This window comes from Bison bison, unplaced genomic scaffold, assembly GCF_000754665.1.
Source record: "Bison bison bison isolate TAMUID 2011002044 unplaced genomic scaffold, Bison_UMD1.0 scf7180017864259, whole genome shotgun sequence".
In the NCBI taxonomy this organism is placed as follows: domain Eukaryota; kingdom Metazoa; phylum Chordata; class Mammalia; order Artiodactyla; family Bovidae; genus Bison; species Bison bison.
In genome coordinates, this window is record NW_011494831.1 from 3,248,819 (window position 1) to 3,272,104 (window position 23,286).

Below are 23,286 nucleotides of genomic sequence, written 5' to 3' on the forward strand. Positions count from 1 at the left end.
TGGTCTTAAGCCAAGAAGTTATTGGTGAAACTCAAAAGTTATGAGGAAGGGAGATTCTGACAAGACTCACTCTGGGTTCCTGCTCCATTCCCCTAAGGTTCAAAGCCCTGCCCTACATCACACTTGATTATTTCTGAAAATATACCCCTAAAAGTAGAGTGGCTAGGCCAAAGGCATGGCTCTTTCTAAAATTCCTGACACAGATTGTCAAACTGTCCTACACAAGGCCCTATCCCTTTTCATTCCCACCCTGGAATTGGGTGTGTGAAGCCTAAAGCTTATACAATTTGGGAAAGCCCCTTTTAAGAAAAAGTATACAAAATTAAGCACAAAAGTGAATATTTAGAACAGAAAAAGAAAAATACCTCAAAAATCATAAAATAACATTATTATAAATAGGTTGAAACATATGAAATTGCCATATTTGTAGATTAAAAAGCAGTTTCATGCTTTTCAACCTAAGATTTTTCCCTTATGTTTTTGGCTGCATCTTTTTTTTTTTTTTTCCCCTTCTTTTTTTAATGTCTACGATCCTGTTTATTTGGAAAGTCTGTGAAATGTCTACACTGTAAACTATATATATTTTAAAATTTTTATTTATTTATTTTATTTTTGGCTACGCTAGAACTTGGTTGCTGTGCACGAAGCTGCAGCAAGTGGGCCCCCTTTAGTTGTGGTGCGGAGTGTAGGCTCTAGGATTTGAGGGCTCCCGTAAGTAGCAGCTTGAGGGCTCAGTGATTGTGGCTCTGGGCTCTAGAGCAGGGGCTCAGCAGCTGCGATGCACAGGCTTAGTTGCTGCACAGCATATGGGCTCTTCCCAGACCAGGGACCAAGCTGGAGTCCCCTGTGTTAGCAGGCGGGTTCTTAACCATTGGGCCACCAAGTGCAGTTAAGGATCACAGGAGAAGTTCAATTAAGTATCTAACTTTTAAGACCGTAGGGGCACCTTGTCCCCAGACTTTCTTCTTCCTATATTTCTGCAAACCAGCACTAACCATGTAGATGAGGACAGAGCATGGAGATGGCAGAGAAAAATGAGGAAGAGAAACTGGGACCTTAAATGTGTAGTGAAAGTGTTAGTTGCTCAGTTATATCCGACTCTGTGCGACCCCATGGACAGAAGCCCATCAGGCTCCTCTGTCCATGGATTCCCCGGCGAGAATACTGGGTTGTTACGCCCTTCTCCAGAGGATCTTCCCAACCCAGGGATCAAACCTGGGTCTCCTGCATTGCAGGCAAATTCTTTACCATCTGATCCCCTGAAGGAAGTCCTGAAATGTGTAGAACATACTCAAATTCTTAAGGGAGAGATATATAGATTTGCCTTTTCATACTGTTCATGGGGTTCTCAAGGCAAGAATACTGAAGTGGTTTGCCATTCCCTTCTCCAGTGGACCACGTTTTGTCAGAACTCTCCACCATGACCCATCCATCTTGGGTGGCCCTACACGGCATGGCTCATAGTTTCACTGAGTTAGACAAGGCTCTGATCCAAGTGATCAGTTTGGTTAGTTTTCTGTAATTGTGGTTTCCACTCTGTCTGCCCTCTGATGGATAAGGATAAGAGGCTTGTGGAAGCTTCCTAATGGGAGAGACTGACAGTGGGGGAATCTGGGTCTTGCTCTGATGGGCAGGGCCATGCTCAGTAAATCTTTAATCCAATTTTTTTCTGTTGACATGTGGGGCTGTGTTCCTCCCATGTAGTTTGGCCTGAGGAAAAACAATGGTAGAGTAATGGCAGTAATGGTGACCTCCTTCAAAAGGATTTATGCCAGGACTGTTGTATTCAGTGCTCCTGACCCCGGCAGGCCACTGTTGACCCACGCCTCCACTGGAGACCCTGGGATGCTCACAGGCAAGTCTGGCTCAGTCTCTTGTGTGGCCACTGCTCCTTTCTCCTGGGTCCTGGTCTGTACAAGGTTTTGTTTGTGCCCTCCACGAGTCTCTTTTCCCAGTCCTGTGGAAGTTTTGTAATCAAATCCCACTGGTCTTCAAAGTCAAAATTCCCCAGGGGTTCTCAGGCCCTTTGCTGGATCCCCATGTTGGGAAGTCTGTTGTGGGCCCTAGAACTTTTGTAATGGTTCGAGAACTTCTTTGGTATTATTGTTCTCCAGTTTGTGGGTTGTCTGCTCAGTGACTCTATGGTGCGGTTCACATGCCATGCCCCCCTCTCTGCTACAGCCAGAGCCCTCATCCCCACCGCAGGTCACTGCTGACCCGTGCCTCCACAGGAGACACTCAAACCCTCAAAGGCAGTTCTGGCTCAGTCTCTGTGGGGTCTCTGGGTCCTGGTGCACACAAGATTTTGTTTGAGCCCTCCGAGCATCTCTGAGCATACCCCGGTGGGTATGGGGTTTGATTCTAAATGCGATTTCATCCCTCCTACCATCTTGTTAGGGCTTCTCCTTTGCCCTTGGAAGTGGGGTATCTTTTTTTTTTGGTGGGATCCAACATTCTCCTGTTGATGGTTGTTCAGCAGTTAGTTGCAATTTGGGAGTTCTCACAGAAGATGACCGCATGTCCTTCTACTCTGCCATCTTGTGGATTCAAGATCAAACAAGTCAATCCTAAAGGAAATCAGTCCTGAATTTTCATTGGAAGGACTGATGCTGAAGCTGAAACTCCAATACTTTGGCTCCCTGATGTGAAGAACCAACTCATTAGAAAAGACCCTGGTGCTGGAAAAGATTGAAGGCAGGAGGAGAAGGGGATGACAGATGATGAGATGGTTGGCACCACCAACTCGATGGGCATGAGTTTGAGCAAGCTCCGAGACTTGGTGATGGACAGGAAAGCCTGGAGTGCTGCAGTCCATGGGGTTGCAAAGAGTCAGATAGGACTGAGTGACTGAACTGAACTGATATGGATTTACATTTAGGAATTGCATTTCTGGATCTTTCTTATAGATGGTATGCTGCCTTAACCAATATAAATGATGACATTATTTGCTCAGAGAATTTATGGCCCAACCCATGGAGAGCTGTAATTGAACAGTCCCTAGGGATGACCAGACTTTTCCCATAAAAGTGAAGCATGGGGGAATGGAGATCAGGAGATCAGGTTCAATTACACAGGCCTTTGAGATCTACCAATTAATTTTTCTTGCTCTGGCTGAACCCTAATGATAGACTACATTTGTTTGCATTACCTCCAGCTCTTCCTTGGCAGAGGTGTTCCTAGGTGTTTAAGTTAATCAACTTTTTTTTGGTTTTGTTTTCTAAAAGAGAGATTTAAAAAATCTACAACTTTTAATGAACTGATTCAAACCAGAACAGCCAACCTAGAATACTGGGTTTATCCAGAACTCATGTACTAGAGCCCAGCAGAAGCCACAGGCATGCACCGAAGCTCAATGTCTTTATTCCCAGGAAACTGGGCAGTTCCTCCTTCAGGGAATTTACTTTTCCCTGGTTCAGAAGTTCTGAGCTAGGTTAAATGGCTTCTAGCTTCCAATTTGGAAAAGGTAGCTCTGAAAAGGGAGGTAAGTTAGATATCGGCACAAAGACACTTAAGGGGCACGGGTCCTGTTCAAAGCAGACTTGAACAGCATACCAGCGTAGCTGCCAGCATGGTTTAGTGTCGGGCACATGGCAGTCACAGTGAAGGGCACCAGATGCTTCTGTGACCCAGGTCCTCAGGAAGGGTTAAGATATGTTCAGAAGGGTTAAGCTGTGGTATTCATAAAATCTCTTAAAGAGAGTCCCGTGTGTGCATGCTAAATTGCTCCAGTTATGTCTGACCTTTTGAGACCCCATAGACTGTAGCCCACCAGACTCCTCTATGGGATTCTCCAGGCAAGAATACTGGAGTGGGTTGCCAGGCCCTCCTCCAGAGGATCTTTCCAACCCAGGGATTGAACCCTAGCCTCCCTGCGGCTCCTACATTCTTTACCACTGAGCCACCCTGGGAAGCCCTAACCGAGATAAATTCTGATGCTTTAAAGTGTTATACATCAGCTCTCTGAAAGACCAAGCTATTCAGATTCTGCATGACGGGGCTCCTGCTGCCCTTTCCACATCCACGGGCTGAGACCTCTGAAACTGCATGGCCCTTCCAATCCAACAGATCACCCCTCAGTCCCGCACACCCTCCACTGTCCACCCTCCTCAGACTTTCCCAGGCAAGTGGCTTCACGGTGGCAAGGCATGAAGCTGCCTGGCGTCTTCTAGGCCCCCTCCCCTGGGAAATGTGAAGGAACAGTCCACAGGCAAGCCTGACTCAGGGTGGGGTTTAGGGTGGTGGGTGCTGGTGCAGGGTGTGAGATGTTGAGTGTTCCTGGGCGATCTCCCAGAGCGTGGCTCTCAGGAACAACAGCTGGGCTGGCGGTATGGGATGGGGTGGGAACGGGGCTTAGAAAGCTCCCCATCATCTCCTGCAGCTGTGACCCTCGATGGCCCTGCTTCCTTTTCCCTTCAGAGGCTGTGCAGTCTAACTTCCAGTCCAGACTAGACCCAGAGAGGTCACCTCATCCCTTGGCCCAGGCATTCATTCTTGGCCCTTGGGTCCCAGGACCTCAAAATCCCAAGGGGCAGGAGAGCAGAGAGGTGCAGGCCCTGCAGGGGTGCTCCCTACAGCCCATTGCCAGGCCTTTGGGGAGATACTCTTCCCTAAGAGAGAGTCTCATGCTCAGGAATCTGTGTTTCTCTCAGCCAAGGTGCCAAGAACTGAAGACCAGGGACTCAGAACCGTGAAATGTATCCTGAGCTTTGTAATTCCCAATGTCTGGTTCTGCTTTTACCTGCCCTTTGTTTTGATGAGCAAGAAAACCTTTACTATAAAAGGAAGCAAGATGCTCATTTTTGGCAGCAAGGCAACCCACTCCAGTATTCTTGCCTGGGAAATCCCAAGGACAGAGGAGCCTGGTGGGCTACAGTCCATGGGGTCACAAAGAGTTAGACACGACTGAAGTGATTTAGCACGCGTGCACACAACAGGAGAGAACCAAGAGGACACCTCCTGCAGCTGGTGGTAAAGGAGGGAAACTGGGATGAGAATGGGCGGCGACTGAGTCCCAGGACCTGAAGCAAGGACGAAACAGGAACACAGGAAGAGTTCAGGGGCCTGGTGATAAGGGAGGCACCCAGCTTCCACAAGGACCCAGGAAGTGGGTCTCAGGCATGGCATCCCTCCTCTTTTCCTTTCCTTCTACCTTCCCCCACACCCAGCCCTGGGACTGGGATCTCTGTAATCCAGCCATGGCACTATTTGCCCCAGACACTTCCAGGATAACAGAAGGGGTTATTCTTTTTAGGGCTGACATAGCCCAAGCTCCTGCCACCCTAGAGTCCTTAGGAACTTCCATGCAGGGACCTACCCTCCAGGCAGATGCCTCTCTAGCAGCACCATTTGCTTCCATGCAGCAAGCACTGGGGTGCACGGTTTTAAGACAACGAGAAGCCCTGTGTTCTCTAGAACAGAACCTGCTCTCCACAGCCAAGTAGTCTGAAAGCACCGTGAAGGTGGCTGGCTGGGGCAAGAGAGACCTGGCAAATTTCTCCATGCCCCTGAGAATGGCTTAGGAATTAGCTGAGAAAGCTGACTGGATGTAGCTGAAAATAGTGGGCCCAGGGATCACAGACTTTGCAGCAATGAAAAAAGCTACAGCTTGGTGATGACTACACAGGAAAGGGCAGCAGCAGGTCAGGGATCTTCCTTCATACCTAACATGTTTAACAGAGGTCTACCCAGGAGAGAAAGGCCATGGAGAAAATCATGAATTGATACATTTAAAGGCAAAAAAGTGAGAAAACATGTATGGGACCTCATTTTCCTGGAAATGCTAGTTTTTCATTTTCTCAGGTCGATTAATATAAAACATAAAATGTATTTCCTGCACAGGGCTTCCTGGCTGGGGTGGGGCGTACAAGCAGAGATCAGAGTTTATTCTGACAGGGCTGGAGCGGGGACCAAGGCCTTGTTATTCCAGGTGTGGCCCAAGACAAAGCAGCTGAGGTATGTTAGAGATTCAGTTTCAGGTCTCATCCCAGACCTTCTGAAATTGATATGCACTTTAAGAGGATGCAAGGTGATTCATATGTATATTAAAGTTTGATAAGTATTACTTAAATAATTGTCACTTATTAAATGTTCCAGAGGTTTAAAAAAAAAACCACCAAGCCTTTTTTCCCCTTTAGTTTACCACCACAAAGAACCTTAACCTGGCAGTAAAAGCAGAGCTGCTGTTTAATTTGGAGGGCCCACATCCCTTTTCACCCACACTCACAAAAGCCCTTGAGGCACATCTGAGGATCTCGAAAATTCCAGGTCCAGGGGGTTTCCAGAGACTCTTGGATGGAGACTGTGCTAGAAAGCCCAGCACAGACTACACATTTCCAGGGCTGTTCACATGGACTCACAATCTTAAAATCCACTTACCTGAGGCCCCACAACTGGCTCATGTGGAGAGAGGACTCTAGTGGAAAGCATGGCCTGTGTTCCAGGCCTTCCGGAGGGATGCTTCTAGCAGGTAGGATCCCTCACCAGCCCTCTTCTGTGTTTAGGGACTGGTTCTTTGGGTTCATAGGTGAGTTGGGCTCTCACGTGGGAGGCAGACAAGTGTTCAGAAAGTGTGTAAGTTGGGGACAGGACTCAAATTGTTAATGAGTTTGAAGCCTTCACTTTTAAGATTCAAGCTCCATCTATGAAACCTCAGGTGAGGGATGGACAGGTAAGAGAAACATCAAGGCCATGAGCATCCCTCAATATGACATGTTAGCTGCTGCTTCAGGGACTGGATTGAAAATGCCTAACAGGGGAGCATGGCAGTGTGTGTGGAGAAAGAGATGACTGGAGAGCTCTGGTCCAGAACTCACATGCTTTTCAGGAGGAGACTTTATCTAGCCTATCCACATCTGGGTGAAGCCATGCGAAGATCTGAGTTGTCAGGTCTCTAGAGGGGTGACCACCGTTGACCTTGGTGCAGTTTGAACAGTCTTGTCACTGAGGGGCAGGCTAGGTAATGAGAACTGGAGAGGATCCATCCTAGTGGGCTTGTTGACCAGAAGCCACAGTGGTGATGACAATAGGGTATGGCTAATTGGAAAACTGACACCGGTTTGCTCTGTGCAAGGCCATGGTCAAGTTTACCAGCAACAAAAACAAGACCCAGCATATATGATAGTGCTACTTAAGATCAACAAGAGGAGGAAAAGGCTTACCCTTGTGACCAGGGAGCAGCAGATGCTCAGGAGCCAGCCCGCGCCTATCAAGGGTGTGCAGGGTGAGCCAAGGCTCAGGAGGCCACACAGCCAGCACACTCGGAACAGCGCAAACCCTGCTTGATGGTGACGCAACAGTTTATCAGTGTTTTATTTAGCTCCATCAGAGAAACACTGCTAGCACAGGCTGGAGGATCAGAGAGCTAAGTTTTCAAAGCCTGGATGTCTCTGGAATCTCCAGTTACATATTTCACTGTTTTCTTTCATGATTCTTACGACAGCTAACTCTGAGGACACTGTGTTCATCTCACAGTTCCTCAGTATTTCTGCCAGCTTAACTGACAGTGGGTCCTGGAACTGCAAACGGGGCAGGTTCCTGGGGTTTATATACACGTATTTGTATACACATCACATTTCTAGAAACTGGGACCATAAAGTTCCTATTACTTGGGGATTTTATGTATAATACACTGCCAGGACAACCTCTCACTTGTGGTTTTTGAAGAAAGAATCTGTCAGTTTTTAGATTGCCACTGTGTAAATGCCTAATGGTGGGCCAGGTCAAGCCGCCTACACTGAAGTCCTGGAGGCAAAGTCTAGAGTCATAGGAGCCCACACCCCGAGGGCCCTGGCCTGTCAGGCACTTGGTCAAGCCACCTCTCCGATGGCTGGAGGCACATTCCTATGCCCATCAACGCCTACAGGGCACTCCTCATCCCATTGACCACCTCTCTGACGACAAGAACGATCATGATGCCGGGGTTCTGCTTCCTCTTCATCCTGCCACTCTCCCCCAGGAGCCCTACGATGGCCCCAAGGAGAGGCAGCTGCAAAGACCACAGACACCCAATTTACATAAAATTATCTCACTCCATTTTATTTAAGATTTTCTCCAGTTAGTAAAAGAAAGATGTGTCTCTCTTTATACATATGTACAGGTTCAGTTATAAAAATAGACAGCACATTCAAAGAGAAAAAAGGCTTGGCATTTTTCTGATTCCCTCTAAATAGCATCTGTACACAGGAGTCTGGGTTTGGACAGGGGAATCTTAATGATTTAAATTAAATGATTCCCCTACCACCCCTACTCAAAAAAAAAAGTTTAAAAAATCAATCTATCTAAACTCAATTCCGCGATTTTCAGGTGTGCAAATTAGAGGCGGACCCGCCCAGAAGCACCTGCTCCACCAGGGACATCAGGCTGGGGATAGGCAGAAACACCTCCCATGTGAACACCACCCCTTTGCCGCTCCTGAAGGGAAGCGAGCTCAGGCTGGCGGGGCCAGGCTGGGAGGTGGGTGCTGAGCCTGCCCTTGCTCCATCCTCTCCATCTCTCTCCACCGTCCCTTCCTTTCTCAGTGCAATACAGACAGTGCATACAGCCAAGCAGGGGGCTGAAGGGCAAGGGCGGGGAGACTGTGCATTCAGGAGGGGCAAGGGGAGCCTGCAAGAGGGGCAGTGAGGCTGTCCTGCTGATTGAGGTGGCTCCTGGTCTCCTACTGGCTTCTGGGAGTCCCGGGGTGGGAGCTGCGGCTACTTTTGCTGGTGGGACCTGAAGGTTCTCTGATTCGAACCATGCAGGGCAGGAGAGGAAATGCTGGGAAACAACTGCCTCCACGCCTGCTGCCCCTAGCCTTGTGCCATCCTCAAAGCCACCACCTTGTCCTGCATTTGCTGCTCTCCTCAGCCGTAACACTCTGGTGAATGGGTTTGGAGACTTGGGTTGCTCAACAACTGAGAACACCAACTACATGATTTCCTCCCTTCCGGGCCCCCCAGGAAATCACAGCCCTAAGAGAAGTCTCCACCGTGGAAGGCTCTTCACAGCACTTTTAGAGCCTTTGCAAGGGACACGGCCAGAGCTGAAGAGTGGAATGGGGATGGAGACTATGTGCCTGAGCATCGAGATGGGGTCTCTGTCAGCCCTTCCCCAGTGTGAGGTTTAAGACTTGCCTATAAGGTCCTTTGAGAGGCTGTGGGTCTGATCCCTGTCCTTGGGCCTTTTTCCTACAGGCAACCCCAGAGCATTCCTCTTGAGACATGGATGATCCAAGTCCTCACACCAGCCACCTGCCTGTCTTTCCCTTGTTGCAACTGGTCCTTGCTGCCCCGTGGCTTGGGATGGAAGATGCTGCACTGGGCAAGCTATCCAAAGACCACCTGCAGGCCAGGGCATGAGCCCCCGGAGTGGCTGAAGGAAGCTGGAGGGCCAGGTGGTTACCGTCCTCCCGAGGGCTTGGCGCCTTTGCCCTGTTTCCGGACCAGGGAGTCTGGGGCTAGGCTGCTGGTCAAGTGGAGGCTCTTGGGAGTCCCAGGAAGATTATTTCCTTTGCCTAAAGGGGAGCTCAAGGGAGAAGAGGCGCTTGAAGGTCCAAAGTCAGCAAGGCCAGCAGGCCGAACAAGGGACGTCTGCAGAGGACTGCTGGCGGAGATTCCTGCCGGGAGACAAAGAGAGGCAAGGGTGTAAGCGTCTGTCCCATCTGAGCTGCCTCAGCGCCAGACCCTGGTTCCTGGAGTCAGGTCTGGAGGTGAGATTGTGGGGAACCCTGTACCACTTGTTCTTCTTGTCACCTGTTTTTCCTGTAAGAGAAAACCAATACCTGCCCAGCCCTCTCCACATTACTGCATCTACAGGGAGCAGATGTCACCTAGGCAGTCAAGAGCAGAGCACGCGTTACCCGCTGGGAAGCCAAGGCTACAGGAAGAGGTGTGACAGGCATTGATGTGTTTTCTTATACAGGCCTGGTTCCTTCCTGGGACAGCACTTGTGAGCTGCTTCCTTCTTAGTTTCAGAAGATGTCCTTTACTCCTCAGTCCATCTGACCAGAGGGCACAAGGCTGCCCACTCTATCCTATGTCTACACACGCAGTTCTTGTGTTGCACGCAGCCACCCTGCTCTCTAAGCCCTAATGCTTTTAAGGAGCTGGTTCGAATCTCCTGTACAGCAACTCTTTCTAACATTCCTAAAAAGGAATTCTACGTGCTCGGTAGGCAGACTCGTGAATACTCTCACCCACAGTGGAGCTGGAGGCAATGACCGAATCCCTTGCTTTCCATGCCCAGTCACCAAGCACTGTCAGTGTTTCTTGGGACACTCTGCCCCCTGTTGCCTCTAGAAGAAAGCCTGAGGAGTGTCATGTTTTGCCCCATGTGGGGGTGAAACCTTGCCATGGCAGCCTTAACTGCTGCCAGACTGCTATTTTTCCAAGGATGTGATGAGCTGGCAAAAAGTTGAGAAACACAGGGCTGGGCTATTATACTTGACAGTTGTTGAACAAAGGAGAAAGGAGGAGAAAAGGGAGGTAAATGATCACTTATTGAGAACTTTCTATTCAATAATGCTGTTACTTGATGCAACACCCTAAATTTTAAGCGTGTGTTCTGAATGGAGAGCAATGCCCGAATGGCAAGTGCTGCCCTTCTCACCACTCCGAGAGCCCATGGTCACACATCTGATAAGCTTCTGCCCATCAGGTCTTTCCAACCTTGACTCCCACAGGCCCTTTGCTGCACAGTCTGACTGACCTGCTCGGTGACCTCCAATATGCCCAGGTCGTTAAACCCTCTGTCACCAGTGGAAATCCTTCATCAACCTTCTCTTTCCTTCTGAGTTTGGAAACTTAGTCATCAAGTACACAGGTCCTCCTCCTCCTGATCTACCACAATTAAGGCCTTTCCTCTTCTCTCACTCAATGCTAACATACTGCCTTGTACTGCTGCTAAACACATTCCATGCATGGCTTCCTTGTCTCATTTTCACTATATATTCAGGTACGGGGTCCATGTGTTATACTCCCATGCACACAAGTGCTGGGTTGTGTGTGTGTGTGTGTTTTGGCACAGCGCAGCTTGTGGGCTCTTAGTGGGATCTGAACCCAGGCCCTCAGCAGTGACAGCAGAGACCTAACCACTGGACCGCTAGGGAAGTCCCTACAGCAGGTGTTTAATCCTAAGGTGGTGGCTCACAAAGCTGAAAGCTGCTCAGTTGTGTCCGACTCTTTGCGACCCTGTGGACTATACAGTCCATGAAATTCTTCAGGCCAGAATACTGGAATGGGTAGCCTTTCCCTTTTCCAGGGGATCTGAGCCAAAAGGGAAGCCCAAGAATATTGGAGTGGGTAGCCTATCCCTTCTCCAGCAGATATTCCCGACCCAGGAACTGAACTGGGGTCTCCTGCATTGCAGGCAGATTCTTTACCAACTAAGCTACTGGGTAACTGTTAACTATGCTAGTCTGCACTACAGAAATGTAATTATTAAAATGTGAGTCTGGGGGAAAAAAATCAGTTCCCAAAGCAGGAGAAATGTTTAAAGCAACATGGTCAAGAAATTCACCGTTTTGTTTTTCAGTTACTTCCACTCTGAAGGCAGCACTACACTAAGTCACAAGAGCACAAGGAGTCTCAGGACCACTTGGTGCAGAGGCGCACTCCAACATGGGCTCTGGGAAGGGGCTCTGGGCCCAGGGGTGTCCTGCCTGCTCTACCTGGCAGAATGCTCAGCAGCCCTCCAGACTAGCCCCAGCCAGAATGGCACCTTAGTCCCTGGGGCCCCCGTACCTTTAGACACATTGTACCCGTATGCAGCATAGGCAGCGGCAGAGGCTGCAGCAGCCCCTGCTTTGGCTCCTGCCATGGCGGCAGCACTGCCTGCAGTGGACTTCCGGCTCCGGCCCTTTCCGGCTCCTTTGGCTGTGCTTCCCGAACCTTTAGGGCGGCCTCGGCTTCGGGCTGAATGACCACGTCCTGCGGCTGGCATTTCCTGAATGGAAATCCCTGTGGGAAGAAATTGGTCAAGAGGGGGAAAAAAGTCAATTTCTTATGTGTGACGGGAATCTTCTCCTGGACACAGAAGATGGCTTTCGGGGTGTTTTGTTTCAGGACTCCTAGGGAGGTCTATGTCCCAATTTAATGGCTGAGCCACACAGTTACACAGCATTAGTAAGAACTGTGAGTAGCTACAACGGCCTGACACTTCAAGTTGCTTTTCAATTCTCTAAGAGTGGTGCCATTACTCCTGATTTTTTCTTTAAACTAGATCATTACTAAACGAACTCCAGGGATGTGCTACTTGTGATTCACCTGCACAGTCCAATGTTCTCCTGCCTTGGGGAATCGACTTTTACTCCCAAGTTGCACATGTAGAGGGACTCAAGAAATAGCAGCAACACTGGGCACCACAGAACAAAGTGAGGAAAGGCCCGGAAAAGTTAACTATAACTAAAAACTAGCACAAATAAGGGTGAACTATGAAGAACAGGAATGGCTAGAAAACAAAGAAGTTCGAAATCTTTATGAAGTTCTTATTTTGTTTTCCCTAAGCTTTCTCATTCTCCCTTTCACTTAAACAGGCTAGTAAAACAATGAGACTTCAAATGTTTTCTGCTCTACTCCACTCTTCTTTAAAGAAGGTAGAAAACGCCGTTATCTGAGAAGGAACCAGGACCCCGCCCAAGCGGCAGGGACAGCTGCGTCACTCACCATTCACAGTGTCTGAGACAGAGCCCGTCATGGAAGCAGGGGAGTTGGTGGCTCGGGACTGAGGGGCTGAGGAGGCGGGGTCGTCCACAATGACCAGCATGTCGCTGCTGCTCTCGTCCAGGGGAATGGAGCCAGTATGCAGCTCACTGCTGATGGAGATCTAGAGGCGGAAGGGTCATGATCACCACTCCTCTCAGAGCCTTCGGCCCTCGTGCCTAAGTGAGGACATGCTTCCCAGGCCTCCCCCACATTCCCTCTCCTCCCTGGCATCACTCCTGAGATTCAGACCCCCTACTGTTGGCTCTGGAGAAGGCAGTTCGCCTTCATTTGCTTTTCTCCTAATGGATTCCTTGTGAAACCCCCTTTACAAGGCAGGCAAATCCCCCAAAAAGCAAAAGCTACCCAGTAAGGACACAGCCCTCACTGCTGCGATGAAGGCATCAAAATAAAATAAAATAAAATAAAATAAAAGGAGCCTCACCTCACTGAAAGGGCTGGGCATGGCTGAGTCCACGCTGATGAAGGAGTCGTCCCCATCCGCAGAGAGATTGGAGTTATCAGCTGAGGGAACAAATGGGATCACCAGGTTCATACCCTCCTTTCTCCTTTTGCCATCCAATTCATCTTCTTTTTTCTTCTGGGAACACACAAATCAAGAAATACAGAAAAAAACATGAGGCTAGGCACTGAGAGAAAAATGGGGTTGGAAAAGAAAGTGATGACAGATATTTGACTCTTTGTAAATGTCTAAGTTTCACTTTATTCAATTAGCATATTATTAAAAAAGAAAAAAAAAATCCCAAGGAAGGAGGAAAGGAATCACTTAGTACAAGTTTATGCATATTCTACCACAATAATACAGAGTTGAAAGGCCAGTCACACTGAATGGAGCTGTGCCAAACAGAATCTGAACAGGGCGAGGGTCGGTCAGCTTCCAGCGCAGCCTCGCAGCACTTATCAGGCTGAACCAATGCAGCCCCACAAGCAGGAGGGCCCCTGTGCTCTTAGTTTATTTTTGCACATCTGTTTTTACTCTGCCTTCTTTTTAAATATGCATAAGGGGAATGAAGGTTCTTCTCATACACAAGGAATACTTAAGTGGCTTTTCATTATTATCTCCTCAGTTTACATGAAAATGCTTAAGCACTGAGTGACTGAGCTACACCAAACAGTGCTAGAGCCAAGTTCAGCAGGGCTTTGTCACAGGTTAGAGATGTGGAATCAGAGTGTGCTTAGAAAATTCTGGGAATCACATTCATCCACTGCACCTAACAGCACTTGTATCTAGATCTATATTAGGGTTAATATGGTATGTCTTTGGGGCTTCCCTGGTGGATCAGACGGTACAGAATCTGCCTGCAATGTAGGAGAGACTTGGGTTCAATCTTTGCGTTGGGAAGATCCCCTGGAGAAGGGAATGGCAACCACTCCAGTATTCTTGCCTGGGTAATCCCATGGACAGAGAAGCCTGCTGGGCTACAGTCCACGGGTTCGCAGAGTCGGACATGACTTAGGGACTAAACAACAATAAAGACTAGGTTATGATAAGGATTACTGGCACATGTGCAGAAACAGCAAGACAGGAAGAAATGGAGGGGAACTACATCCCATGTTGCAGCTAGCCTGGTAGGCTCAAGCAGGACATGTCAAAAGGGATACAAAAAAAAAAAAGAGGCAAAAAACAGCTCAGCCCAAATCCTTAGCACGAATTGGAGAAAGAGAAGAATAGTGTGACAGTGATTTAATTTTCCCATAGTAGATGATACTAGAAGAATTATGGCAGAAGGACTGGATCTAATGACCTCTTAGGCCCTTTTTAAGATTCTGCAGAATCTAATAATCTAACATTCATCTTACTCACATTTGGACTTAAGCTTTTAAAAAAAGTCCCAACAAAAGGTTTCTACAATTACATGTGACCACAGACCCATATAATATAATTATGTCTGTGTGGGGAGTACTACCCTACCAAGGCTGCATTTCCCCTGCTCGATTGTCAGTCAGGACAGAACTATTACATAACACACACAGATGGAGCTGGATACCAACCAGCAACCAAGATGACAAGCATGCATTGTACAGTCTTTTCTGGAGGGACCACTCAGCACCCCCATCAGCCCCAGTCCACCACCCCAACTTGACATACCTTCTCTGCGTACTTTTCCCGCTTGCGCTTGCGTTCTTTAACTCGGTTGGTTTCCTCCTGCTGCCGTTTCTCTTCTTGCCGGAGTCTCACTATCAAGAAAATTTTAAGATCTAATGAAGCACCTGTGGCAATCCTGATCCTTATTCTCTGAAACTAAGGTGGACTTATTATCTGATATTTATGATTCAAGGTATGACTTCTATCCATTTAAGGCAGGCAGATAACTCATGGTTTCCTAACTTGGAGAACGAACAGAGTTCCTTGGATTCTAAACAGTTTTGGGGTTCAAACCATGATTCAGTCTCATTGTCACGGGCCTTTCCATGCCTCTCCTTTTTCCTTTTCTTTTCAGCCTTTTAATATCTGTGCACGGCACAGATCGAGTATGGTTACAGAGTCCTGAAAGGTTTTCAGAAGGCAGTGGCACACGTGGGCACCGTAAGAAAGGTGCTTCATCACATTTTCTGATGTGATGCTGTCCATGCCTGCAGAAGTTTACAAGGTTAAGTCTGAAACCCACTTTCTGGCTTCTCAAAAGCCAGAAATACTGGGAGAAGGGTCTGAATATTACATATGGCAGTGTGCTTTTCCAACTTTTCCATTAATTTCACAAAAATATTTCTCTGGACAGAAGAGAGTAAATTCATTACTGCTGAGGAAATCTAGGAGACAGCCTTCCTGTACACATTTATTTGAAGTCATATTACTCTAAAAATACACCTATTTCTTTATACTCCATAACATATCCTTGTGTGAGCTTTAAAACAAAATATTAACCAAAAAAGTGTTTCTCCCCAAACACAGTCTGGCTTTGCCTACCCTTGGGACATAGTCAAGGGCCTTTTCGTTTTCAGATATGTGGAGCCAGAGGAATCATCTCTGTAAGGAAAGCGCATTAATAAGAGGTCTAGAATACGTACATTTCTTTTCCAACTCTTCATCGTCTAGAAGAAGACTAACCACCTCTTTGGGTTTCAAGGTATCTGGTTTGAAGTTTCCACCAGAAATCACCATCCGTTGAATCTAATACAAAACAAACAAACAAAAAAAATCACCGACAGGCATCTGTTCCCTTATGGAAAATATCCAAACAGAAACAAGTTTCTCAATCTGTAGTTCTGGTGAGGCCCCTGGATTTCCTTTTTTTTTTTTTTCCATTTCTGTGACTGGCTCATCCAGGTCATTTGTGCTAAGAGAAAGGACGATGAGAGCTTCTTTGCCTGAAACTGTTGACAGCTGTAAGATCCAATAATACTGAATCAAGACGGAAAAGAACCAAAAATGATAATTTCTTTAGAAACTAGCAAATTAAGCATACAGCTCAGAGGCTGATCACACCGAGAATACTAGGGCAGGAGCAAAGGCCGTTTCTTCTTCCCATGAATGTGAAACTATGTCAAACACGAGGGCCACAACTGGGATCTTCTTCAAATGAACGACAGGAGAATACTGTGTGTAGATACCATTCCAGAAGAAAAGAAGTGAGGAATGGCCAGGCCAGTACGTGCTGCTTTTGTATAGGACTTCATTTTCTCTTCCAGTCACAAGAAATCTCAGGGCTTTCATGACCAATGAAAGCCGAGAGTCTTAGTCTCGGTCAGTCACTGTGGCTGAACTACTTTCTCTACCAGCACAGTACCTCCTTTGCCTTCTGCTTACCTCGCTCTTCTCCTTTGCTCGCTGCAGAATGCGTTCTTCAATGGTGCCCTTACAGATGAGTCGGTAGACAGTAACCTGCTTTGTCTGCCCCAAGCGGTGGGCCCTGTCCATAGCCTGCTGGTCCACAGTGGGGTTCCAATCGCTATCATAAAAAATCACCTGTGCAGGCAGGACAGGAATACAGCAAAGACTGAGGCACTCTCAGGGCAATACCAGGAATTCTGACAGCAACCCAGCCATTCATCTATTTCAACAGTTTGATACCAGATTTTTTTCTATGATATAAAGATGAACAGATATCTACTCATAAAACCAAGCCATTCCTTCACCTGCTCTGGGCGAAAGACTCTGAGCTTTTTTCAGGGTTTTCATTTAAAAAGAGAATGGCAAAAATATTAACACTTAACATCCAGGGCTTACTATTTGCCAATCATTGTACTAGATGTTTTATGTGTATTAACTCACTTAAATTCCACTACCACTAAGATTTAGTCACTATTAAAAACCCCTGTTTTATATAAATACATGAGGAAACTGAGACTCAGGGAACTCAGAGACTATCCAAGACCACACAGACTAAATAAGCAGTGGGCCTGGGATGTGAAATTCTTCTTCTTAACCCCAAGCCTACCTTGGTAAGAGACAGGCATGGCTTTCCTGGCGTTCTCAGGTTCGCACTAACGGGGTCATTTCCTGTCTCTTGAATTTCAGGCAAGAAATGTTTAAAGGGTTCTCTGGAAGCTACTTCTTGTTTGCTAAACAACAAACACAAAGAACAAAATGTACTCCCTACTCCTCTGACCCATAGGTGATCCTAAAACCAACAGAATCTTGGATCTTCAGTCCTGAAGCTACTAGCAATACAGTGGATCTCTTAAAAGAAAGCCAGTTCAAAGTGACCCTCATAGCTCATGTGTCTTTCTCTACGTTCAACCAAGTCACCAAATCTAGCCAGTACTTCTTCAAAACAAACTCATTCTTTCTATATTCCCACTGTCCTTCTCCTGGGCCAGGCCCTCACCACCTACATCTGGTTCACTGATGCTTCAAGATCAGCGGGTTTCTGAGATCCCAGTCTCTTTCTTCAGTTTACTTCGGAGAAGGCAATGGCACCCCACTCCAGTACTCTTGCCTGGAAAATCCCATGGATGCAGGAGCCTGGTGGGCTGTAATCCATGGGGTCGCTAAGAGTCGGACACGACTGAGCGACTTCCCTTTCACTTTTCACTTTCATGCATTGGAGAAGGAAATGGCAACCCACTCCGGTGTTCTTGCCTGGAGAATCCCAGGGATGGGGGAGCCTAGTGGGCTGCCGTCTATGGGGTTGCACAGAGTCGGATACGACTGAAACGACTTAGCAGCAGCAGCAGCTATATACTAAGACAACGTCACTTTTATTCTTTCCTAATACAAACACACCTCTTCCCTTTTGTCAGATAGTTCTCTTTGGTATCCCTCACTTATGTTAGTTTGACTGTACCACTTCTTGCTTAAGCTGTTTTTCCAACTTAGACTTCCCTGATCTCCCTTGCCTGTAACAATGTTTCCTTTTCCTATTCCTTATGAATTCGTATTAGAAATTACAATGGTCAAAACCTGTTAAGCACTTAAAACAGATGTGCATACATATCTCACTAAATTTTCATAAAAACCTGATATATTTCCTTCATCTCATAAATTGGGAAGACTGGACTGAGCTCACAGTCTTAACAGTCTCCTTTTACAACCCGCACTATTAGCAAAACGTTGCATTGCCTATCCTGGTCCAAGCTCCCACGTAGTCACTATTTTCTAAAGGTATCCAATTATTTCATATGTATTATGTATTTTAAAAATTCTCCTGCCTAGTGTTACTGGAGGACAGACACCATCCACCAGAACAAAGTAGAATTCTACAAATACTAGTCAATTGATACTAGAATCTCTAAGACGTGATGAAAACTAGAAAAAGTGCTAAAATGTAAGCAAAAGAGTAATTCATCTCTTTTGAACTGTTCCTCTAGATGCTTTTTCCATTGCTTAACACTACTTCCCTGGTGGCTCAGATGGTAAAGCGTCTGCCTACAATGCGGGAGACCAGGTTCAATCCCTGGGTTGGGAAGATCTCCTCCTGGAGAAGGAAATGGCAACCCACTGCAGTATTCTTGCCTGAAAAATCCCATGGACGGAGAAGCCTGGTAGGTTACAGTCCATGGGGTCGCAAAGAGTCAGACACGACTGAGCAACTTATGACTTATGACTAACACTATTCGTAAGTAATTTATTTTCTCATTTAATAATGGAAGCAATTCTTCTGCCATTTTCTGCAGAACTCACTTGATGCGAAGATAGATAAAAGGCATCAGCATTTTTAATGTTTTTGCCTCTAATTACAAGAACCCCACTGGCTCTTTCTTATGCTGCTCCTTTTGTCTCTCTCTCATATGAGGTATAATCCCTCAACTTTTAGTATAAGTTAGAATCCTTGAGGAAAAAGAAATGACAAACTGCCTGCCAAAGAAAGAAAATCATTATGAAAGCTTATTGTTAAGCCAGTGTCCACAGATCTAGGATTTGGAAGTATATGACATTTGTCACTTGTTAGAGGAATACAGAAAACCTGACCACAGGACATTCTGGAACTTCAACACAATAGGCAAAATTCTAGAAAATTCAGTTTAAACTTTCAGGGAGAACAAAGGAAGAGAGGACAGAGTTAATGAAAGTGAGACTTCCAACTGAACTGGGGTGGGGGCAACTGTTTGCCCAACATACCTAACATGACTGCATATGTGGAAAATGAGAGTTGATGTCACACCCAAAAGACAGTACCTTCAGTAGTCCAAGCCTAAGGCAATGAATAGTTCAGCATGAACTCATAATGGGCAGCCCTGTATTATGAATCATTTTCACAAGTGTTTCCTCCATATTTACATTTTTCCTAGAAGTCTCAGTGGCAACCAACCCTGACTCAACTTGGGTTCTTTTGAGGTCATCAACAGTAAGAAGATTGGAGCCCAAGGAGATAGGTTTGCAATTTAACTTTCAAGTCCCCTCTTTCCCCAATTTAATGGCTTTTATCTTTCAAATGGATTAAAAGAGGTAAAGAACTGGTGAGGAAGAAAATAAAATAAGATTCTACTTAGCCCTATCTAATAAGCTGTTGATGTTTAAAAAAAAAATTCTACCTAGAAAAAGACACAGAGAAAAATAATATAGAAACATATTATAAGCTAGCAAGTTAAGACAAAAATAAGAGAGATATAAACACCAGATGAGATGTATGGTTATTATCTACCTTGACAATAAAAAATGAACACTGAATCAACATTGACATAAACTCAGGGGAGACAATGTCCATCAGAGTAGAACAGTTATGACACCCGTCTTTATGGAGCTCAGTGACATTCTAGAGAAAAACAAGCAACAATTAAGAATACAACAACTGACTTAACTAGGAAAGATCAGAGCCAGTCCACAATGTGTGGCCCAGCAATGACTAAGGGGAAATACATTAATTGTCAGCACTTTTATGAAGTTTTAAACAGCAAGCTGGGAGGGCACTGGGAAGGGGAAGCAAAGGAAGAAGGTGAGAGCTGAGATGTGTGGGATGCTCTTGGCTCTCCAAGTCAAAGACAGAGAGTTTCAGGGAATGAGGGAGTGAAAATGGGAAAATTGAGAGGAACAACTGGAAACAGCTGGACCAACACTTGGAAGGAATGGGTGGAGAATGCGTTAGAAGTTCAGTTCCTTGGGAGGGCTGAAAGCTGTCCCATGGTGTCTCATGGGACATAAGATTTCTCACACTGCTTGCTACTATGGGACAAAAGCTCCTCAATCTCTTTCTGCACAAACATTTAAAACAGTCTGACACAAAAACAAAACCAACAGCGCAGTTTATAACAATGCCTTACTAAACAATGTCAAATGCCTACTTTAGGAAGAATACACAAAGAACAAGGCAGACAGTAACGGGCAGCTGCCATTAATTTCATGCTAAAATCATGTTTTTATTAACAGAGTGAGTCAGAGTCTCACTGTTTACAAATACATGTTTATATATGCATTCTCAATCATAAAACATTAAGTTTTTCCTGACAGTTTAGGGTGACTAACCTCTTCCTTGTCCATAAATGGTTCTGGGGCTTTTCTGAAGCTAAATAATCTCAGGGCAAAGGAAAAATGCCAGGCAAGCAGTTAAACTTATTGTTTCTCTAATAATACACACAGGGAGTATAACTTGACTCCACACAAACCATTACCTAGCAACTCATTTCAATGGTGTGGTTCCATTTTTTTTTTTTCCTGAGTATTCTAAGAGGTTCTAATTTGTGAGTCCCTTAGCCTTCCCCTCAAAATTAAATGTAAACTGTTTCAGAATTGGAGACTCAGAATATTCAGAGCCTCTATGTCCCAGGGAGTAAAGAGAATACCTATTTCTACTCCTCTAGTTGTGGGGTTAGGGTTAGGTTTGGTTCTTTCTGACTGGCTGGAGTAGTTCACTTGTGAAAGACAAGCTGTGAAAACTAGAAGCATGGGACTTCCCTGGTGGCTCAGTGGATGGGAATTTGCCTGCCAATGCAGGGGATACAGGTTCGATCCCTGGTCCGGGAAGATTCCACATGCCATGGAACAACTAAGCCCATGCACCACAATTACTGAGGCCACGTGCTCAAGAGCTCACAAGCTCCAACTACTGAATCTCTGCCTAGAGTCTGTGGTCCACAACAAGAGAAGCCTGCGCAAAAAACCCACAACACCAGAAGCATAATGCAGCTCTGCCCCTCAAACCTGCTTATTTTTGGGTTATTCCAAAGAACGGCTAGGTGAACCATTTCTTAAGAAAGCATAGATCAAACCTGAGATAGGCAGGCTGAGAAGGGAAAGATAGTTTAATCTAATGAACCAATGCTAGGTCTCCCCAGGTGACCTCATCCAGCCTCACGGCCTTAAACATTACCTATGACCTGGTGACTCCAAAATATATCTTGAGCCTCAATCTTTTTCCTAAAAACCACACTCTACTGCCTGCATGACACTTACTTAATGTCTGCTAAGAACCCTGAACTTAATACACTCCAAACCAAACTCTTGAGTTCCTTTCTCAAACCCATTCCTCTGTGCACTTTCCCTTAACCAGTAGCTGGTACCTCCATCACCCTAGTTCCTCACATTGAACACCTTGGACTTCTCCTTGACCCACATGATCCACATCCAGTCTTAGCAGCAAACCTCACTGGCTGTGCCTTCAAAATACTGATACACGCAGATTCCAAGTATCTCTCATCACCTCCACTACTTCAATCCTTGCCCAAGTCACCACTGCCTTATGTCTAATTCCTAACTGAACTTCCTGCTTCCACCTTTCTCCCTATGGTCTTCCCCACTCCACAACCCTGGAAGCCAGAAGGACACATTTTCTCTGCTCAAATCCTTCCAGTAGCCTCTTACCTCAAAATCCTAACCATGGCCCATGAAGTCCCATACAATCTACTTCGGTCACTCATTTGACACCACTATGCCCACCTTCATTCTGTTCCCCCTACAAAAGGCTTCGCTTCATTTCGATTATGCCAAGCGTGTTCTCACCTCAGGGCTTTGCACTTATCTCCTTTCCCTGGAATGCTCTTGTTTTAGGCCACATACATAATTGGCTTGCTTTTCTCACTTTCTTCAGATCTTGGCGCAAATGTCACCTTATCAGAGCTTTATCAGTCTATATAAAACAGCAACCCCTGATCATGAATGGGGTTTTGAAAAACAATCAGAAGTTCCCCAGGTGGAAGAAGAGGTGTGCCAAGGAGAAAGACCTATGATGAGGGAGCTATTTACGTAGGCAGTGCTAGTGGTAAAGAACCTGCCTGCCAATGAAGAAGACACAGGTCGATCCCTGGGTCGGGAAGATCCCCTGGAGAAGGGCATGGGAACCCACTCTAGAACTCTTGCCTGGAGAATCCCATGGAGAGAGGAGTCTGGCGGGCTATAGTCATGGGGTTGCACAAGAGTCGGACATAACTGAAGTGATTTAGCACGCACATGATACAGTATGGGAGGTTCAGGAATCAAGTCAATAATTGTTTCTGGAATATGGAAGGAGCAGTAGTCTGGCAATTAGTCTGGAAAGGGAGATAAAGGCCACAAAGTGAAGGGCCTTGTATGTGTAAAAGAGCTTACACTTTATCTTGTAGATGACAGAGACTCCCTGAAGAGTTTTAAGTAAGGGTATGGCTGATAAAGAAGGGTATAAACAAATTGAGGAGGTATGGGGCTGGGGAGCTGAGACTGGAGTCCAAAAGATCAGCTAGGAGAAAGTGATCAATCTTGTACTCACATAAAGAGTAAGACTAATTGGGCCCACTGCTGTCAACTCCTAGGCCACGGCCAGAGGATCCCCTTTAACCTGGGAGAGAACTTAACACTTTGCTGAATTGAATCTGTGTCTGGATCAGTTCCTATGAGCTCAATTCTTTATTTCAAATATGCATTGGCTTTGGCTAGTTGGAGCAAAGCCCGGGATGTGGAGGGGAGAGGGTGGGGGAGCATGCGGATTAGATAAATGTAATAACTGAGACCCACCCTCACACTAAACAGTGTCTCAACACCCATCCAAGAACCAAGTTACTTGTCTCCAAATCCTCCAATCTGCACCTGGCCTGCCCCATTAGGCACTTCTTTGTATGAGGCAAGAACCTAGTGTGGCAAGAGAGACATGCTTGGGATTCTCACCCAAGTACCCTTGACTCTCTGAGGATAACTGCAGTTGGGGTGTGGAGACCAAGGCTTCCCCAGGGCAGGAAGGGGGAAGCGGGAGACCCAGAGATAAACTCAGGCTCAGTTTTTGGGGGGCTATGCAGTGACAGAGCA

The 23,286-nt window shown here is 46.3% G+C and overlaps 1 protein-coding gene across 3 annotated transcripts in view; it reads right to left on the reverse strand.

Moving 5' to 3' along the window:
* Positions 1-8,007: 8,007 nt before the first annotated feature.
* The window catches only part of INO80 (INO80 complex subunit), a 124,045-nt gene continuing 108,766 nt past the window's right edge, over positions 8,008-23,286 (reverse strand). For 2 of the 3 annotated variants that reach the window (XM_010847979.1, XM_010847978.1), the window contains 7 exons: positions 16,444-16,602; positions 15,705-15,807; positions 14,785-14,873; positions 13,120-13,275; positions 12,639-12,798; positions 11,718-11,933; positions 8,008-9,592 (listed from right to left, as the gene is read on the reverse strand). In XM_010847979.1, the coding sequence (XP_010846281.1) occupies positions 9,375-9,592; positions 11,718-11,933; positions 12,639-12,798; positions 13,120-13,275; positions 14,785-14,873; positions 15,705-15,807; positions 16,444-16,602 (1,101 nt within the window). In that variant the 3' untranslated portion in view covers positions 8,008-9,374. The remainder of the gene's footprint in view (positions 9,593-11,717; positions 11,934-12,638; positions 12,799-13,119; positions 13,276-14,784; positions 14,874-15,704; positions 15,808-16,443; positions 16,603-23,286) is intronic. The other variant, XM_010847980.1, reaches the window with a different exon arrangement.